Here is a 21,142-nt window from a genome sequence, read left to right as displayed (position 1 = left end):
CTTATTTAGGTACGGCTTTTGGAACCTTCTTTTGCTATCCAGTCTAGCATGCATGTTAATGCAACAATATGCGAAACTTTGCTTGATCTCTGCCTGATTTCGATCTTGGTAGGTAGCGGGAGGGGGAAATAAGAAAATAAATAAACCACCGCTTGATAAATAATATTACACACAGAGTTATATTAAAATATATGTATTTACTATTTATTAGATGAATCATTTAGCGCTAGTTAAATATATGTGATCTAATTCTTAAACTTCTTGAATTATCAAACAAAACTTTACAAACATGCACAAGCAATAGAATTATGTTAACTAAAACAGGGAATTAAGAAATATTTTAAAAAAGAATCAACTACAAAAATACAAGCTACATTACTTATATTCCACTCAATAAAGAAGTGGCGATATTTTACTAAACTATTTGGAATTCATAGCTGCGCTTGCGTTTTTTGTTAGTTATTTTATTTTATTTATTTTTTGCTATAACTTAATTTATTTAATAAATGCTAATAAATAAATGCCTACAATTAATTTATTAAATGCTTGATAAAATTTTTTGCTGTTATTTCACTTAGTGGCTAAAGTTGGATTGCACATTTCCGGCCAAAGACAACGGAAAAATATCACATTGGTCGATTAAAACTAAAATATTCTAGTATATTTTATGCTATTTCCCTATTAATTATAATTAAACTAGATATATTTAAGTAAAAAATACATATATATATTTTTAGTTAACTAAATTTACTACAATTCTTATTATTGCACCATTATTTTATTCGATTGCACCTTATATTTTAACATTTAGTGGGTTCCTATTGACAGTGTTCCAGATCCCGGTAGAAGTGTAACGTGCGAACACAGCAACAACGTTGTGATCCTGATATTTATCTGCATCAATTTGTTGTTGCATTTGCATGTTCAATTTTTATTGGGATCTGGCACAAGTTTCGGCTGGAACTCACTAATTATGCTGTTGATTGCACGCTTATTGCACAGTGTTGCCAGCTATATTATAAATATGTATTTAATATTAAATTTACATAATTGTATATAAACTTCTTTTTTTTTGTTCGGCGGTCATGAGTTGAGCGGAAAGTACCATTTTTACATTGTTGTAAGATATTATAATAGGCAAACAATGCCATTTTGAATTTTACTGCTATTTTTTTAAACGTCACTGTACACAGTTTCAAACCGCACATTTCCTAGTGCTCACTTCAAGTTTCAATATTTAACTCTCTTTTGGTTGTCGCTCAAGGAAGTCAATTATTCTCATAGGTTTAAAAACAACAAACTAGTCTCGTAGTAAATTACATAATACATCGCATTTACTATTATAATTTCGTAGCAGATTTTTCAGAGGTGTATTTTTCCGTTAAATAGTAGTTAATGCATCCTTTATTTGGAAAAACGAAATCTTTAAATCGAGCTGCTTTGCTTTCTATAAAACAAGAAAATTTTGTATGCTACAAATGACGGAGTGGATATTCGTTCGGACATTTTTTTTATCATTCAGAATAGAGTACAAAGAAGAAATACAGTAAAAAAACAAAGCCAAAAAAATAGGGACAACCAAAAATAAAAATCTTCGAAAATTTTAAAGCAATTTCTACTTCCTTGTAAGTATGCATTCAGAGTTTTGCAGACCTAGTTCAGAAAATGCATTCGAACTCTAAATTCGAAATTTCCAGAAAGTTTTGAACTGAACATCAGATATTTATTAAAAATTCAGAAAGTTTAATTTACTAAATTTCAATTCGTAATAAAAACTTTTAATTAAAAACACCAACTCGAAGTTGGAAAACTTCACTTTTAATTCGGAAAGTTTCGACTTTAAGCTAAACATTTTGAAATTGAAGTTGAAATTCAGGAAATTAATATTCACATTAAGAGTTTCTTATGCAGATCATCCATTCGAAATTCGAAAAATTCACTTTATTTTCAGGAAGTTTGAAACTTGGCATCAGATTATGTATGACGCAGTGAAACCTTGCGTCTCAGTCACTTACATTCACAGTCACCACTATATAATACCAAAAACTTCATGAAGGCATTTAGGTTTATTGTCACTCACTGAAGTGAATGAATGCTCTTATATGAAAGGAATTTTGGTTCACAGGAGAAAAAATTACTCGTTGCGCTGTACATAATTTGCCCCTTAAAATCAGAAATTGTATTTAACATTCAAACAGCGCTAGTTTAAGTTGAGAATTTTTGGGTCAAAACATAAACTCGAAATTCAAATAATTTTTTTCAAGTCAAAAAATTCAAATAAAAGCCCAAAAATTCCATTCGGAACCTTCATTTTAAATTCAAAAAAATTTCAAAATAATGTTCAGCAACTTCACACGAAATTCAGAACGTGCCAGTTGGAATACAGAAAATTACAATTCATGTCCGGAATTTTAGTTCAAAACATCCATTCGAACTTCGAAGGTTTTCATTTAAATTCAAAAAGTTAAAAAAAAAATTTCTGAAATTCTTTTTGAAATTCATTAAACGGCAGATACAAGTCACAAAACTACAACTCATGTTCAGAATTTTTAGTTCAGAACAAGCAAACACAAAATGTCCCTTAAAATTGAGAAAGTTTCGAACTGAAGTTCTTAGGAACTTCTAGTTCAGAGCAGCCATTCGACATTCGAAGGTTTCAAAGTAAGGATCAGATATTCCGTTTGAAATTTAGAAAACGCCAGTCAATCAATTGCACAGATATGCCTGTAGCTCGCTCCTCACCACACAGACAGTCAACCAAAACACAGACACCAACGTTAAGATTAAGAATGAAGTGCTCTATTGAAACATTTCGGACAATCAGAACTAATTTGCAAATTCCTGAAAATCGAAAAGAAATTTACTGAGCTGAAAATGAATTGTGCTCCAAGCAGGACTCGGAACCACATTACTGATATTGAGTCTCATGAAAATGAACTAAAAATGAACTTTTCTACAAGTAAGACTCAGAACCACATTCTCATTTTTACCAAATGAGCTAGCTAGGCAAGGTGAATATGAATTATAGGAAAATAGACTGAGTGGTGGACGGACTAATATCAAGTTTGGGAGCGTTGTTGGAAACTATGAGTCAGTATAGTGCGCATGCCTTTACCCAAGATGCGCTTGGGAGGATGGGTTGATTCCACCTTACAGGAGAGGTCTGCTATACTTTCTATTGTCTGCCCCTTTGTTTTCTTCGCTTCAACTTTCAACAAGATTCAAACAAAGATTTTCTGAACCTAAATTAAAAAGTTTAGAACAAAAAATATCAAGACGTACGAGGTTTGCCTTAATGTGATTTGAAAATTTTTTTGAAAACTAGAACGGTCAAGTAGACTTTTGCTTTTCTTGAGAGCTGAAGAATGAGCGTATTGGCGATATTTTCAAAAGGTTGACCCTATTCGTGCGGTAGACTCAGTAGAAAATTTCCAATTTCTTTTGGGAGTTTTTTATTTCTTTTTTTTATTTTTTTGTAATATTTCTTCTTCATTTCCCATTATGGATATTAAAACCATTTTTTCCGATAAAAAGCCATTTCCTTTGCAAAATGCTAGTAAATTTAGTGCACTGAATTAAAGTTCGAAGATTAAAATTTTACACTATCCATTATCTAGCCCTCTTCCTCACTCTCAATAGTTCGAACAATCTTCTCTTTCATTCACTTTCAACTTTTTCTCACATTTTTATACAACACTGAATGCGTTTCAATACTCTCGGCGCCCGACTCCCACATGTCTTCTGCATTTGTCTCACCATCCGTTTCCGACGAACCATACGATGGACTCTGTCCACGCCGTTGCTGATCCTCTTCCTCAGATGAGTATGCATTTACCGCATCTTCACTACGTGCCCTTCCATGCTCACCACTCGATTGCGTTAACGTCTTATCAGACTCAGCATCACTTGACTCTATTTCTAGAGCTTCTTGTGAGTCAGCGCGTCTCGTAGCTGCCACCTCATTCGCGGGTGGTTCACCCATATGTTCGAGATCTTCAAAACGATTACTATCTAAAATGCAGCCACGGCGCGCTGACGCTGCCACACCGTTGTGTCGATCGGTGAGAGTGCTGCCACCATCTGAATTATCTTCGATTGTATCTACGCGTATGATACGATCACGGCCGGACATTTTCTTAAAATTATAACGATCATAAAAACTGCGCTTGTATACTTCGGCTGAGTCGGCGCTCATATAACCGCTATCCATTTCTTGTGGGCGCGGTCCAAAACGTTGTTCATAGTAATTTTGTGAGGCAGGTGCTGAGTAGCTGCTTTTCGGTGTTGAGACGCGTGCGTTATCATCGATTAGCGACGATATGCCTTCATCACGATCGAGCACTTCCAAAAAGCTTGTTGGTGGTTTCTTTTCGTTGTAGCATGGTGCGGGACTATGAGTTGGACTAAATTTCGAAGCAGCCATGCTTACAAATTTCTTCCATGCATTTTTGAGATCTTTTGCTTTCTTCGCGCGATCCTTCAAACCCATTGCGATTTGCATGCCATGCGTTAACTGCACCGGTTCGATTTCGCAATGATAGACCGTTTGTATGCTATTTGTTGGTGTTGGTGCTGGCGCTGGCGGTGGTGGTGTAGAGTTGGCGCTGTTGTTGCTTGACGCAGTGCTGCGTTGTGGGTAAGCAATACCAACCGGTACGCCTGCATTGCGATACATGTCTTTGGTGCGATCTGAGAGCCGACTACTGCTACGATTTGAGCGCGAGCCAATCGAGAGCAAATCCAGCTTGCTGCTGTCCGCATCCGTGTTTTTGCTATTATTAATATTATTGTTGGCCTCCAATTGAGCTTCAATATCATTGCTGCTACTTTTCGCTTCTTCTTCGCCGTTCTCTTGGCTCTTGCGTCGATTCATATATTTTGTCAGACTATAGTCATTACGCAAGCCACTAATGTGTGTGTTAAACATGTCGCCGTAGTCAGTTTCGGTGTGTGGAGACTTCAACTTGGATGGTGGTGAGTCTAATTGTTTGGCACTCGTTACGTTATCGCACTCTTTTCCAATGTTTTTATGTGCGCTATTGCTACTAACACTACGAACACTATTGTTATCTACCGCTTGTGGTTCATGCTTACTGTCTTGCTCTTCATGTATCACGCTGTTTAGCGTATTGTTACAAGACCCACCGAATTCTGAGTTACCGAAATTATCCGAGACACCTGTGAATTCTGTGGATTCACTGTGATTACTGGCTGTTTCATCTTCAGTCGCTGTTGTGGTGGTGTGATGGACGAAGTGATGGTGATGACGACTGTGATTCTGGTAATGGTGTTGGTGACTGTGTTGCGAGTGCTGTGTGGATGCGTGACTCCGCTGACTTGTTAGGGTGGTGGAGGCAGAACTTGGTGGCGGTGGTGGTGGCGAACGATTGGCGCGCTTCTTGCGTCCAACAGTTGAGGAAGAGACTTTGGTGTTGATAGTGCTGTTCAGTGTGCTGTTGGGTGTGTTGCTGCTCGTACGCTGGGGCGGTGCAAGTGTGGGTGTATGCGGAGCTTTTACGTTTTTTGTTAGTTCTTTCCCTATTTTGGGCGAAGCAGCGCGCTTTTTCGGTGGCAGCGTTGGTGAAGGTGAGTGTCGTCCGTTATGCACTTGCGGATTGATCATGGCTGCCTCTGCAGTTGGTCGTCCTTTTGGTGTACTTATTTTGATGGTTGTCGTCTTATTCGGTTTGTGATTTGAGATCTCCACACTAACTGGCGGCGGTGGTGGTGGCACCGGTGATGCAACGATCTGTTGACGTCGCTTTTGTTTCGCTTCGAGGGTAAGTAGACGGCCCTGTTCGCTATCTAACTCGAACTCTTTGGGGATCGCATGCTGTCCACCACATTTACAGCTGTTTTGACTATTTTGGCGGACAAGCGGTGATTGATTAATTTCGCGTAAAGTGCTGAAGTTAGGTCTTCTATCATCGTTAGTCGCCACGTCGACAGGGTCGTGCATTTCAGGGTGGCGCTCATTGGGTTGCCGTGCGCAGCTACTACTCTGGCTGCTCTGACTACGAAATGAATTGGAGGCGCGCAACATAAACGCTGGTTGACATATGTTCAGTTGTGCATAAGAACCACTTTGTTGCAACTCGCTTTCGTCCTGTGAGGCGTGCACTTTGGAGAGTTCACCATTTGACACATTTTTTAGCGCTTGCGCCGTCCAAGCATTCACATCACAGAAACTCTGCTTCTTCGGTTTGCGATCCAATGTATCTGGCTCAAATTGGTCGCTATCTGTGGAACGCTCAATATCTGATTGTAGCTCATGCTCTACCTCTATGGTCATACTACCAAGAAATGGTGTGTCATATTTTATTCGCGCAGCAATCTCTTTCTGTTTGCTGCCATTACTGTCAGACTTGTGAAGCTCTTTTTTCTTCAAATCTATGTCAGGACGAAACCCATTCGATTTGTCAAATACTGTATGACTAATCTCTAGCTCCTCCTCGAGCGGTAACGCAGTACTCAGACTAGGACTGAGTTGCGAACTCACATCGGATGAAGGTGACGATGACGAATGTGAACTCTTACGCTTGGTAGCTTCTAACCGCTCAAGACTATCAGTCTCATAATCGACAATGAGGTATTGTGGTGACTTGCGTCTATAAATAGGTGAATCAGGTTGTATTTGCTTGAGCGACTTGCGACTTAATGTGCTATAATCCGGTGTTGGCACTGAGGGGCCGCTACTTTGCGTATTGTTATAGATATCTTTAGCTTTCTTCTCGATCGTACTATCATAATCTGGTGTTGGTATATCAAAATTAAAACTATTTGAGCCCGTATAGGTGGCATTGAGCTCGCGATTGAGCGCATCATACATGCTTTCAGGCAGTTTATTCACATGACGCACCACATTGTATTGCTGCTGCTGCGTAGCAGAGCCGTACATGTTATAATCGGAAGACGCGTCCACAATTTCGTTTCGCTTACGTGCTGAAAAGGACTTTCCGCGTTGCACTGCTGTATCACGACTACGTGTCGATAAAGGCGGCGAGTCATGGAATGAAAATTTTGGATCATTATATATCTCGCTGCCTGTTTCCGCAAAGCCATATAAGGTAGCAGCAGCCGAAAGCGCTGAGACAACTTTGCTGTAGTTGCGTTGCACCTGTATGGTGACGGAGGGACCCGTAGTAATGCTTGTACAATAAAGTTGATAGGAAACCGAGGAGGTACTTGGCTTAACTTCAATGGAACTTGAAGAAGCGTCGTGTGCAGACGATCTTACGGTAGACATATTACGTTGCGTACTACCGCTGCCACCAGTTGGTGTTGGTGGCGGTGGTGGGCGTTGTTTCGGTGGCGTTACTTCTTTACGCAACGGACTTCGTTGTGCGCCGTGGCTATGCGCACGATTGTTATTGTGTGAGGGTGGCGAATTACTTCGCGCCGTTTGACGTCGTGAATTACCATTCGCATTCGTTTGTTGTTTAGATTGTTGTTGCTGGTATTGTTGCTGCTTATTCGTTTGTTCCTGTTGTTCGTTCGTGCCGCCGCTTGAGTGTTGTCGCTCGTTGTTACCGCCAACCTCTTCGTTGCTCGTTACAGTTTGTAACCATTTTTCAATGCTATTTCGTTTATCACCGCAATTCTTTACATGTCCACTACATCGATTATTCGCACAACCTTGACACTCAGAAGGTGTTTGCTGTCGATTAGAGCTGTATATGGAGGGTGTGTCCGAGCGTAGTGTTCCCTCTTCGGGTATCATGATGAGCGATGGTTGATAGCGTTTGGTAGCCATTTTGTATTTTGCTATAGCAATGACCTCTCGTATTTTGTGTAGAAACTCCAGCGCGGCTGGGGGCGGTTGCTAAGAAGAAAGAAAGATGAACAATGAGAAGCTAATTAAACATTTTTTTCAAAACGGAAATGTTAATCATTGCGCCCTATTTCATTAAGTTCGTTTTGGAATGTTATAAACCTTCGCTAATAACCGAATTTTTGAGACTTAAGGAACCTTCTAAAGTCTCTTAATTCCAATAATTGCTGCGGACTGTTCTATATGGAGAGCGGATGTAGGTAGTACGGGCGTCACAATATTGGATTTAGCGTAACCCAAACCATTAATGCGATAGCACCAGGAAATATTGTTATTTTACTGGACTTGGTTTGAGTGAATATTGTGATGTGGTATTTTTTACCTACGAGTAGAAAGATCAAAGTCTGCATAGTCAGTTCAAAAAAGGAAAAGAAACTGGGGCTTTGCTGTACTCGAAGTAGTTGCAGGCTAGATGAAGAAGCAGGGACGTATTAGTCGATGGCGTTTATAATGCATCTCAAAGTCTTCTTGGGTTTCAGGCACAGCAATATTTAAGAGAATGAACTCGCTGTTAAGGGCGCCGTTAAAGGTTATGAAATATAAATAAACATGGCGGATGGTTGCGCTCGACCACCCTTTAATTATCTCCTAAGAATAATCAAGGTAAAAACTATTAAGGCAATGCACTTTCTGTGCCCCACCCGTTATGCTTTTCAGGTGCTGGTGAGCATCTTGAACTGAAAAATATGGAAGTGTAAGAGCTTTAAGCCGATAACACAGGTAAAAGGTGCTAATGCACCGATATTTGGCCATGTCTGAAAGCGAAGGTTTTATATATCATTTAAACTATAACCATCTTCTTTTCGCCAGAGATGACACCCAGTTCACAAAACTGAGCTCACCTATCCACCGTATCATGAAATATGATGGGACAAACTTCGCGCAGGATTTACATCTGACCAGCCATTGGCTTCTAAGTTCAACAGAAGATTGTTTACTAAGTCAACCAAGAGTCGATGAGACAGTACACCACCGGTATCTGCACACCCTTCTCTTTCGGAAACTGTTTGCCAACTGCTTATATGTATGTAGATGGCCTCCCGACCTGTTCAGCGGCATTTTTATGTGAAAAGTGCTGAAGTCCTTTTGCCATGCTGAAGTATTCGACTAATTTCGTATATAACACGGAGTTTTTCGAGCTCAATGACACACAGCATTACTTATACTAACTTAGATACTTACCGCCAATAAATGTGGTTCAAAATAGGCGGGATTGAAATACAGCTTCTTGCGAACATTACCATTCACCATTTGTCTCAAATGCTCCAATTTTTCTTCCGTCATCATATCTTCCACTATCGAAACATTCTCCACTGGCAAACATTCAGTTTCCTGCGTGGATGATGCTGACGATAAGCCATCGTGCGATTGTTCAGCATTCGACTGATTGTTCGCACTCTTCGGCGAATCGTTTGGTGAATTGTTGTGCATTTTGTGATTGTTGTGACTGTTGTTCATTCCCATTTGTGGATGTACCAGAGCTGATGTCTGCATCTGCAAAGACACGAAAACGCTTCAATATCATCAAGTATACTCACTGTACACTAACAATGTAGAAAGAAACAAGTAAGGAAGGTTAAGGTCGGGTGTAACCGAACATTACATACTCAGTTGAGAGCTATGGTGACAACATAAGGGAAAATAACCATGCAGGAAAATGAACCGAGGGAAACCCTGGAATGTGTTTGTATGACATGTGTATCAAATGAAAGGCATTAAAGAGTATTTTATGAGGGAGTGGGCCATAGTTCTATAGGTGGACGCCATTTAGGGATATAGCCATAAAGGTGGATCAGGGTTGACTCTAGAATGCGTTTGTACGATATGGGTATCAAACGAAAGGTATTAATGAGTATTTTAAAAGGGCGTGGACCTAAGTTCTATAGATGGACGCCTTTTCGAGATATCGCCGTAAAGATGGACCAGGGGTGACTCTAGAATGCGTTTGTACGATATGGGTATCAAATGAAAGGTGTTAATGAGCATTTTAAAAGGGAGTAATCCTTAGTTCCATAGGTGGACGCCGTTTCGAGATATCGCCATAAAGGTGGACCAGGGGTGACCCTAGAATTTGTTTGCACAATGTGGGCATCAAACGAAAGGTGTTAATGAGTATTTTAAAAGGGAGTGAGCCTTAGTTCTATAGGTGGACGCCGTTTCGAGATATCGCCATAAAGGTGGGCCAGGGGTGACTCTAGAATTCGTTTGTGCAATATGGGTATCGAACGAAAGGAGTTAATGAGTATTTTAAGAGGGAGTGGGCCTTAGTTCTATAGGTGGACGCCTTTTCGAGATATCGCCTTAAAGATGGACCAGGTGTGACTCTAGAATGGGTTTGTACGATATGGGTATCAAATGAAAGGTGTTAAAGAGTATTTTAAAAGGGAGTAATCCTTAGTTCCATAGGTGGACTCCGTTTCGAGATATCGCCATAAAGGTGGGCCAGGGGTGACTCTAGAATTCGTTTGTGCAATATGGGTATCAAACGAAAGGAGTTAATGAGTATTTTAAGACGGAGTGGGCCTTTCTGGACCAAGGGTGACTCTAGACTTTGTTTGTACGATATGGGTATCAAATGAAAGGTGTTAATGAGTATTTTTAAAAGGAAGTGGGCCTTCGTTCTAAAGGTGTTCGCCTTTTCGAAATATCGCCATAAAGGTGTACCAGGGGTGACTCTAGAATGAGTTTGTACGATATGGGTATCAAATTAAAGGTATTAATGAGAGTTTTAAAAGGGAGTGGTGGTAGTTGTATATGTGAAGGCGTTTTCCAGATATCGACCAAAATGTGGACCAGGGTGACCCAGAACATCATCTGTTGGATACCGCTAATTTATTTGTATATGTAATCCTGCCAAGATTTTAAGGGTTTTTTATTTCGCCCTGCAGAACTTTTTCATTTTCTTCTACTTCGTATGGTAGGTATCACAACCATTTTATAAAGTTTTTTCTAAAGTTATATTTCGCGTCAATAAAACAATCCAATTACCTTAACATATTTCATCCCTTTTTTCGTATTTGGTATAGAATTATGGCATTTTTTTCATTTTGCACAATTTTCGATATCGAAAAAGTGGACGTGGTCATAGTCGGATTTCGTTCATTTTTCATACCAAGATAAAGTGAGTTCAGATAAGTACGTGGGCTAAGTTTAGTAAAGATATATCGATTTTTGCTCACGTTATCGTGTTAACGGCCATGCGGAAGGACAGACGGACGACTGTGTATAAAAACTGGGCGTGACATCAACCGATTTTGCCCATTTTCACAGAAAACAGTTAACGCCATAAAATCTATGCCACTACCAAATTTCAAAAGGATTGGTTAATTTTTGTTCGACTTATGGATTTAAAAGTATCCTAGACAAATTAAATGAAAAAGGGCGGAGCCACGCCCATTTTTAAATTTTCTTTTATTTTTGTATTTGGTTGCACCATATCATTACTGGAGTTGAATCTTGACATAATTTACTTATATACTGTAAAGATATTAAATTTTTTGTTAAAATTTTACTTTAAAAAAATTTTTTTTTTAAAAGTGGGCGTGGTCCTTCTCCGATTTTGCTAATTTTTAGTAAGCGTACATATAGTAAAAAGAGTAATGTTCCTGCCAAATTTCATCATGATACCTTCAACGACTGCCAAATTACAGCTTGCAAAATTTTAAATTACCTTCTTTTAAAAGTGGGCGGTGCCACGCCCATTGTCCAAAATTTTACCAATTTTCTATTTTGCGTCATAAGTTCAAATCATCTACCAAGTTTCGTCGCTTTATCGGTCTTTTGTAATGAATTATGGCACTTTTTCGATTTTTCGAAATTTTCGATATCGAAAAAGTGGGCGTGGTTATAGTCCGATATTGTTAATTTTAAATAGCGATCTGAGATGAGTGCTCAGGAACCCACATATCAAATTTCATCAAGATACCTCAAAATTTACTCAAGTTATCGTGTTAACGGACGGACGGACGGACGGACGGACGGACGGACATGGCTCAATTAAATTTTTTTTCGATCCTGATTATTTTGATATATGGAAGTCTATATCTATCTCGATTCCTTTATATATGTACAACCAACCGTTATCCAATCAAACTTAATATACTCTGTGAGCTCTGCTCAACTGAGTATAAAAATGCATGCAAATTACCTGTTTGAGTTTATCATGAAAACTACCATCCATTTCACAGTCGGAATTCGAATTCGAAACATCACTTGTAAAACCCGAATTATATTCACCCAGCTGAGGAAAATGTTGCAACAATGGATTACTTTTGATGATACCCATTTCCTCCTTTAAACTACCAATGCTGCCACGCGAACGTGGCTCATTAGATGTACCTAAACTTGCGGCTGAATAAATACTGCCGCTTCGTGTGAAGGGTGCACCAAAAGTTACTTGGTCATTCTTGGGATAATTAATTTCATTGGCGATGTCATCCAGTGAGTTGCGCATGTGCGGTGATTGATCGCGCCTTTTACGTTTCTTCATGTGTAAATACAACAATACTGAGGCTACATAAATTAGCCCAAGCAATAGAGTGCAAATGCCAATAACCAAATATTCCTTGGTTGACATGCCATCTGAAGTGGAGGCCAATGTTGATGTGGCCTCTGATTGGAAAAGTACCTCCGAGACGTCTGTAAGAGGATAGTGAGAGAGAGAGCGAAAGAATAACTTGGATATTCGATATCAACATTGAGTTGTGTAGTAAAATATTTGTTGCATAATTTTTTTTCTAACTTACTGGGCGTATATTTCACTGGTGAACCATTGACACGAAATGCAACGCAAGGCGCAAATATATTCTTTAGTGGCATCATGTGATCTGTAGACAGAAAAAGAATAATGTGAGTATTTGTTAGCTAAATAAAAACCATAAATAAAGCGATGACCTCACCTCTGCGAGTTGCATTTAAAGAAAATGTCATATCACGGCAGACCAAATGCACCACAATGAGGCGTCCTTGCATTTTGTGACGCAAATCCGGTTCGCCGAGCCACTGTAAACGAAATCAAACGAAGTGTTAAAAATTTTTGCTTTTAAAAGTATTTCCTTTAAATTGGCGGGAGTTCGTAAGATTGTGGTTCTCCTGACTCTACCCATACTTTCTACTGGAATATATGGTTTTACCGAAATTAAGACTATTGTTGTTTTGTAGGTTTTAAAAAGGCGTTTCAGGATTGCTTTCGGATTCATGTACAATTTGCTGTTAGGTTGAGGAAACGAGTTCGGTTGTGAGTCATGAATGGCATGATGAGTTTAGGTTGGGAGAGCATGCATGGGAACTTCCCAAACATCCACTCAATGACATCTTTGTGTATTTCGCTAGCCCTGTGTAAGTGCTGCGCGTGGCACGCTCCTTCGACCGAATAGTGCTTAATTCGCCTTCAATTAGTCACTCGTTTTCGGATATAAATGTACTAATAGAAGCGAATTTTCTATCCTTTTTACCTACATTAAACTATCTCTTTCTTTCATACTAACAGCTCCTTAGATAGGGAGCTTATTGGTATACGCCATCTTCGAAATATGACTGTGATAGCACAGTGAGCGATTATGACGTTCGTAAGTATGTATGAGCGCCTAAAAATTTTTGTGTAAGGAAGAGAGTTTCTCTTCTACTCTAAAATGATTAAAAGGACTTTGAGATCACACAATCATCACAGTTGGCCCTCAGCAATTTCGGCCCCTAATATTGTATCCGGGATTTTCCTTCAGGATCTTACTCCGGTCGTTGTTTGAGAAAACGTGTTCCATACTGCGCTGCTTCTATATTTTCCGGGAGCAGTCTAGCTAACATAGACCTTTGCTAGGAAGATACTGTAAGAGTACGAAGCCTGCATATGCCTAGAGTAAAACCCATCTACCTTTTCCATTTCTAAACCATATAGCCTGCAATTTCCCTACTACTGCCTGGGCCCAAAGGAAAGACCCTCGCAAGGGGGATACCTTATTGTTCCTATATTCCGCGGCGGACGTTAGGACTTAGATTTTTTCGGAATGGTTTGGGGACTTTCCTCTGATCCTTTTAAATTCTTTTCCGTAAAATTTCGATAGTATTTCGGAATAGTTCTAAAGTTTCGGGATCAGCTTCAGATCATTTTTGGATAATTTCGGTATCAGGAATATCTCGGAGACATATCAAGATGAATACGCAATGGTTTTCGCTCTATTCTGGGATTTGTCTCGGAATCGGAATTTCGGATTATTTTGAAATAGGTTGGGGAATATTTTTGTGATAACTTATAAATCAATTCGGGACTATTCCGTGACCTTTTAAATATTGTAACGAATTTTGGGAAATTCCGCTTATTTCAACCCTTCTGATAATGTTCGAGTCGCTAAATTGTTGACTAAATCACTCCAATATTCAGTATTGCAAACTGGTTTTTATTTAGTCTACTTGGGAGTAGTACAATTGTACTTCAATATCACGTACTTCACAAGTTTAAATCAAATTGATTACTGATTGTTCAGCTTGCGCTGCTTTTATGCTCTCCGTTGCTTCGTTAGAATTTTTCTCCAAAGGTCTAGACGTTTCACCTTCTAGAACTCTTGTATCTCCTGCTTGGTAATTAGTTGTATGTGTACATGCATATTTGTAGGTTATATGCGTGTGTATGTGTGAGTAACTACTTCGGCTGATGACCACATCTGTGTGTGTGAGATAGATCTTCGTCACCTTCTACATAAGTGTTGCTAGCTTTAACGCGAACATGTAAATAAGAGTGGCTGCTTAATGTTTTTGTTGTTGTGTGATTATTTACTAACAGCTTAGTGATGCTAATATTCGTCACAATATCAAATTTGGACTATTTGCCGATAATTTCGGAATCATGTTCTGAACTATTCCGGAACTATTTTGGAATTGTTTTAAGGAAGGTTTGAAGTCTTGGTAGGGATCACTTCGGAACTGTTTCAAGGATTATTTTTGTTTTGCTTTCAGGTTTCTAGAACTTTTCTGGACTACCACACAATAATTTTTATTATTTTGGTATACTTTCAAAATTGTTTAAAGAACAATTTCGGGACTGTTTTAAGAATAATTTCGAAATTATACCGGGAATGGTTTTCTGAAGAAATTAAGCACAATATCCGGATTCTTTGCAGATCATAACGGGTCGTTTCTCAGCCATGTGCGATTATTTTTAAGTACCCCAGCTTAGAAAATACACGCGGCAGGTATGCCAGCGAAATTTATAGATTTTGCAACCCAATTCTCAATCTCACCGGCACGTGGTGAATCCTGCTTCTTGAGCAACGAAAGCTCTGTTGACTCAAAGTTTTATGGAACAAGAGGGTGGGGGATGGCCTTCTAGTTTCAACATGGTTATATTAAATCATTTCCGAGATGGTTGGACGTGTACTTTAATGGTGCTTTTTACCGGAACGTACCGGATCTACATCCATCAAAGGACCATGTACATCGAAAAAACTCCCAAAACCTTCGGGGAGTGTCTTTATCGCTACAGCACCAACAACAACAACATTGTATTTAAGTTTACTTCAATATTGTAACTAACATTTCAGGACTATTCGGAGATCCTTTCAGCACTATCTGCTGATCATTTCTCACGAAAATTTTGTTTTTATTATCATTTTGCGACTGAAATTGTTTTCGGTATCATCTTGGGATTGTTTAAATCTTATATCGGAACGACTACGGATTGATTTCTAGATTGTTCTTCACCAAGGGAATATTCTTTTAGATTAGTATAACTCGGAATCTATTCAATCTAGTTAAATAATTTGGTTTGCTAAAATGAGCATTTGTGGCCATAAATTAAAACAGGGTATATTTGTTATTCGAGACGCGTTTCGACGTTACCTTACGTCTTCTTCTTTGGGATCTGTTTAATGTTAAGTATATAAAATTAAATACATTAAACTTTATTTTAGGATATCTAACAATAAACATACAACTGACACATCATTTAACACTTATTTAGCTACTTACATTAATAATTATTTATTTCAGGTACTAATACAATTTTTGCACAAAATTATTCACATAGGTACATTAAAATGACATTTGTTTATTTTTTACATTCTCCTGCATCTCTGTATAACAGCTGAGTAGGTGCTGCTTATGTTGTAAAAGTCTTCTTTGAAGTTCATCGCGTTTTGTAGTTGTTGTTGAATGCGTATACTTTCCAGCTTCATTCTCGTTTTCTCTCTCCGTTCAATGTCTAAAATTTTAACATTTGAGAAATCCGCTACGTGTTTGCTCTTTGTTAGGTGGTGTGCTAGACCGGTCGACGTTTTTTGTTTTCTGCATCTTTCTTATGTTCATTAATTCTTATACCTAGTTGCCGTTTTGTTGTACCGATGTAACATTTGTTATATTTTTCGTCTTCGTTACCATTGCAAGTTATTTTGTAAACAACATCTGTTTGTTCTTCTTTTGTAATTGGGTCTTTTTTTCTAGTGAAAATTTGTTTGAGCGTGTTATTTGGTTTATGCGCGTAATTAATGTTTTTGTTATTTATAGTTTTATGTAATATTTCATTTTCTGTAAGGCCCGGGATGTAATTTACGCCTATATATTTCTTGTTCGTATTATCTTGTTGTTTGTTGTTATATTTTTGGTGAACTCTGTTCACCGTATTTTGGATGAGTCTATCCATAAGGGAACTTAGATAGCTATTTTTAAATAGAATTTTCTTTATCTTTTTAATGTTATCCGTCAAGAAATCTTCATTGCTAAGTAATATTACTTTTCTTATTAAATTTGTTGTTGTGTTGATTTTTTGTTTCCATGGATGGTTTGAGTGGTAATTTATTAATCGTCGCGAGGCAATGGATTTTGCGTACCAATTCATTAGTAAATTTTTATTTTTTCTACTCACTTCTAGATGGCTAATTTGTTGTCTTTTTCCGTTTCAATCGTGAATTTTATACTCGTGAGTTGAGAATTTAATGTGTTTAATATTTCTTCCGCGTCCTTAGATTTGATTATTGCGAATACATCATCTACATACTTGTTGATGTATTTGATGTATATGTCCTTTTTCTTTAATTCAGCTATGCTGTCGTCAAGAATTTTGTCTAGTACTATATCCGCTATAGTTTGCGATAGTGGATATCCCATTGGCATCCCGTAGGTTTGTTGATACAATTTTGAATTGTACATGAAATAATTGTTTTCTCGCAGGCAAAATTCTAGTATGGTTTGGAATATTTTCTTTGAAATATTTGTATGTCTTTCCGACTCCGTCCATTGTTTCATTATCGTATGTATTGCTATGTGTGTGGGAATGTTTGTAAAAAGTGAAATTACGTCAAATGGTATAAGTATTTCGTCATCATCAACATTAATATTTTTCAATCTTTCTTTTAATTGGAACGCATTTTTTACATTGCAATCATCAGATATTAAGTTTTTCAGTATGGCATCGGTAGAGCTAAACTATAGCAAAGTACTTTCGTAGTTGATGAGATCGGTCGCAGTGGCATGTTATCTTTGTGGATTTTTGGTAGACCGTATAATGTGGGCGCGACAGCCGCAGTACATGATAGCTACAAAACTCGATGAACTTCAAAGAAAATTTTGACAACATAAGCAGCGCCTACTCAGCTGTTATACAGAGATGCAGGAGAATGTAAAAAATAAACAAATGTCATTTTAATGTACCTATGTGAATAATTTTGTGCAAAATTATATTAGTACCTGAAATAAATAATTATTAATGTAAGTAGCTAAATAAGTGTTAAATGATGTGTCAGTTGTATGTTTATTGTTGGATATCCTAAAATAAAGTTTAATGTATTTAATTTTATATACTTAACATTAAACAGATCCCCAAAGAAGAAGACGTAAGTTAACGTCGAAACGCGTTGGGAATAACAAATATACCCTGTTTTAATTTATGGCCACAAATGCTCATTTTAGCAAACCAAATTATTTATAAATTGGCCCAAACAACATAATGTAGATAAATAATATCTGGAAAGTGGGTCATAAAAAGGATCGATTTCTAAGATATTTGCGCTGGTTAGCTCGGCAAAATTTCATGTTTTGTTTTTTTTTGTGCGGACGGGGCCGCGGGTGAAGGCTGGTAAGCCATAAATTATCTTAACATATTCATTGGTGCAGGGCCGTAAAGAGAAAATCTGGGCCCGGGACTAAATAATTTACGGGCCCCCTATAAAAAATCCACTAATACATATGATTAACTTGAATTAATGACGTCTCATTCATGAATCATTATTGATGGATTACATCAAAAAAAAAAAATGTTTGCCACAACAACTAAGTGATTTTAATAAAATAAACACAGACAATAAAATAAACACAGAATATTTACTATTTATACCATTTTATTGTATCGTAGTAAAATTCTCTTTTAACAGCCACATATTATTTCAAATAATTTTTTCTAGTTATTTGGTAATATTTTAATACATTTCTGATAAATTTAATGATGATTATAAATTGTAATTATTCAATATAGAAAGTTCGAATATCAAAGAGTGACTTTATTTACTTTTTTCGCTGCAAAATTTTTATAATAATATCAAAATTTAACTGTCTTGCCAAAACGGATTCAACACATAGCGTGGCAAACGTCCTGAAACTCGCTCTTGAGATGAACACGATCTATTAAGTTTTAGATTCTTGAAAGGACGCTGAAGGAACGTTCTTCACTAGCTACAGTGACAGGTATATTGCAAAAGATACGTAAAGCAACACAAATTTTGGGGAAAATCGTATACAGATTTTGAACATATGTAGATGGCATTTAGCAATTCCAACGGAAACAGACCTTTATCAAAATTTGCTTCGTAAATATGTTTCCCAGTGAATTATTTCATATTCTAAGCTTTGAGAAATGTCCGACTTATATTTTTCGGCAAATTTTGCTGCGCTCGCCCGAACCGTAATTTCATCCATGTCTTCAAATTGGCACAAAAACGAAAACGTCTCGCTCAAATTTCTTATAGCTGCAAATTGTGCAGTAATGCCAGTGAATACCGAATCAACCATCACCAGGAGGGTATTTTTTTTTTTAAATCAGACTCTGAATCATCCGTAATCATCTCATTTAGATTATCTTCAGAACGTCTTTTTGGTTTTCTATTTCGCATGTCCGGAAACTTTGGCGAGGTGTTCAATTGAATAGCAACTGTTTTGCATTCGTTTAAAATAGTTTTCCATTGGTTCCTGATCAACTTCAAATCAGCTAATAAGGCATCTAGATGTCGAACCTCAACATCTATGGTGGCGTCTCCAGCAGGGGGGACCACGTTTCTTTCATTAATGGTAGTCAGTATTTTCAACAAAACTGAGGACAGTAAGATACATTCGAACTTGTTGATGTACTTGAGAATGCCGATATCATCGCCGTATGCTTCCGCAGTCAAATTTGGCTTTTGGCTGAAAGACTATGAAGAGAGCTCGGTACATTTTTTTTGAGGATGTCCTATCGTTGTGGAGTGCTGCTGAAAATAGTAAAACATTTTTATACAACTCCGATGAAAGTAATTGCAGCCGTACAACATTCTGCAGCATCAACACCACATAAATTGAGACTGTGGGTTGCACAAGGCGAGTAATCAGCATTCGAGGTTTTGTCGAGAATGTGACGTAGTGCTCCGTTGTAAGCTCCTTTTATATTGGTGCCGCTATCGTACCCTTGTGCACGACAATCTTCAATCAAGTATGGCAAATTAGATCAGCTATTTTCTGACTAGTTCTTTGGTTACATTTACGAAAGCCAAAAACCGTTCTAGAATTGTAAAATTTCTTGCTTTAGAATTGAAATAGGGTTAGCCCAAAATGAACGTAGTCAACACATGACTAGCATCAGGCGTAGCATTAACGATAATGGCAATATACTTGGCTTTCTTGCGTTGGTCTAATATGGTTTCCGAAATTTCTATAAACTCGTTCTGAATGTCTGGGGAAAGATAGTGAACTTGCAAACGTTTGTGCTGCTGTTGTGAAGTCCTAACTTTCTTCAAATGATCTCTAAGTATCGGATCATATTGGCTTATGGGGTCTTAGATGCCCAAAAAATTTCCATCGTTTCGTTCACCAAGATATATACTTTCGCCTTTGAAAGCTAAGCCTCTTTCACCCAAAAATAAAATAGTGTACAAAAATTCTATATAAAATTTCTTTCCACTTTCGAGTTTCAGTTCATTGATAAGTATATCATTTGTAGCCTCCTTTTGAATTAGATTTTGCCATTGAATATAACATTTAATGTGATCTTGGGTATTTTCGTGTGATGGCAGTTTATCGTATAGCTTCTACAATACCTGGAATTTTGAATATCCGCCAGGACAACAAATTTTAGGGCGATTTAAAGTATTGGTGCTTAACAGACGACATGGTAAGCAAAAAAGCATTGCTACTGACACTCCACACTAACCAGTCACGCTCCACTTTTTCTCCATTTGACAAGATTCTGTTTAACAACGAGGTAGGAAATGGCTCGTCATGACAATCACGTGGAAAAATAACAGGACACTTTTGATGACCTCGAAAAATTATTTCGTTGACTTCTTCATATCGCAAAAACTCATTATTCAAGGTACCGATATCGAAGTCTTTCAAATAATATGGACTTTGATATAGAGTTGGTGGTATTTTGGAAGACTTTTTTAAGATGAACCTTCATCAGTGTCACCACGAAAACTTTACGTTTTCGGATTCATGTAAACATACATTTTTGTTTGATGTTTTTATTGTCTCCTCACACCCAGGCAAAAAATTATTATCAATATTCCTTGCTTTTGGAATTCGGCTTAAAATTTGCACATGGAACAACTAAACACTCTCCTGAATTAAAAAAATGTCTTAGTACCTCTAAATCGCAGGCCCCCTGAGAAACACCGGGCCCGGGGGGAATCTCCCCATCCTCTTAAAAAATTGCGTACATTTTCACGATGTGTTTTTTAAACGCACTTATTACCTGCTAAAGGTTTTTAATGCATTTTTTTTAATATCTTTTTTTTGTAATTTTTAGCACGTAAAGATTTCAGTTTCATTGAAAACTTCTTACGGTTGCTAAACATGTGGGTTGTTTATGTTCAAAGCATCTATGTAGTTGCATGCAACAAGTTGCAGCTCTCAAATGCACATGCAACAACAATAGCAACAACCCCACCAAGCATGCGCCACCACAAATTTAACACTCTAATAAGCACATAAAAAGTCTCGTTTAATGCGTCACACTGTTTTACAATGAAAGCGATAATTGTCGCATAAAATTTTATGTTCCTTGCCAGTTTGGTTGGGCAACTACACTTAAATCTACGTACATAGTATGTGCAGCTATAAAGTGTTGTTTGTGAATAATTT

At 37.7% G+C, this 21,142-nt stretch overlaps 1 protein-coding gene across 9 annotated transcripts in view; it reads right to left on the bottom strand.

Moving 5' to 3' along the window:
• Positions 1-235: 235 nt before the first annotated feature.
• sha (shavenoid) overlaps positions 236-21,142 on the bottom strand; it is a 224,125-nt gene continuing 203,218 nt past the window's right edge. For 8 of the 9 annotated variants that reach the window (XM_067774601.1, XM_067774602.1, XM_067774605.1 and 5 more), the window contains 5 exons: positions 12,730-12,832; positions 12,577-12,657; positions 11,979-12,469; positions 9,014-9,325; positions 236-7,822 (listed from right to left, as the gene is read on the bottom strand). In XM_067774601.1, coding sequence (XP_067630702.1) covers positions 3,668-7,822; positions 9,014-9,325; positions 11,979-12,469; positions 12,577-12,657; positions 12,730-12,832 — 5,142 coding nt within the window. In that variant the 3' untranslated portion in view covers positions 236-3,667. Of the gene's footprint in view, positions 7,823-9,013; positions 9,326-11,978; positions 12,470-12,576; positions 12,658-12,729; positions 12,833-15,790; positions 15,869-21,142 lie in introns of those variants that run through there. The other variant, XM_067774610.1, reaches the window with a different exon arrangement.

The sequence above is a fragment of the Eurosta solidaginis genome, chromosome 3, assembly GCF_040869045.1.
Source record: "Eurosta solidaginis isolate ZX-2024a chromosome 3, ASM4086904v1, whole genome shotgun sequence".
NCBI lineage: Eukaryota > Metazoa > Arthropoda > Insecta > Diptera > Tephritidae > Eurosta > Eurosta solidaginis.
The sequence above is the reverse complement of the archived record's forward strand: the minus strand, read 5'-3'. Positions and strand labels throughout refer to the sequence as shown.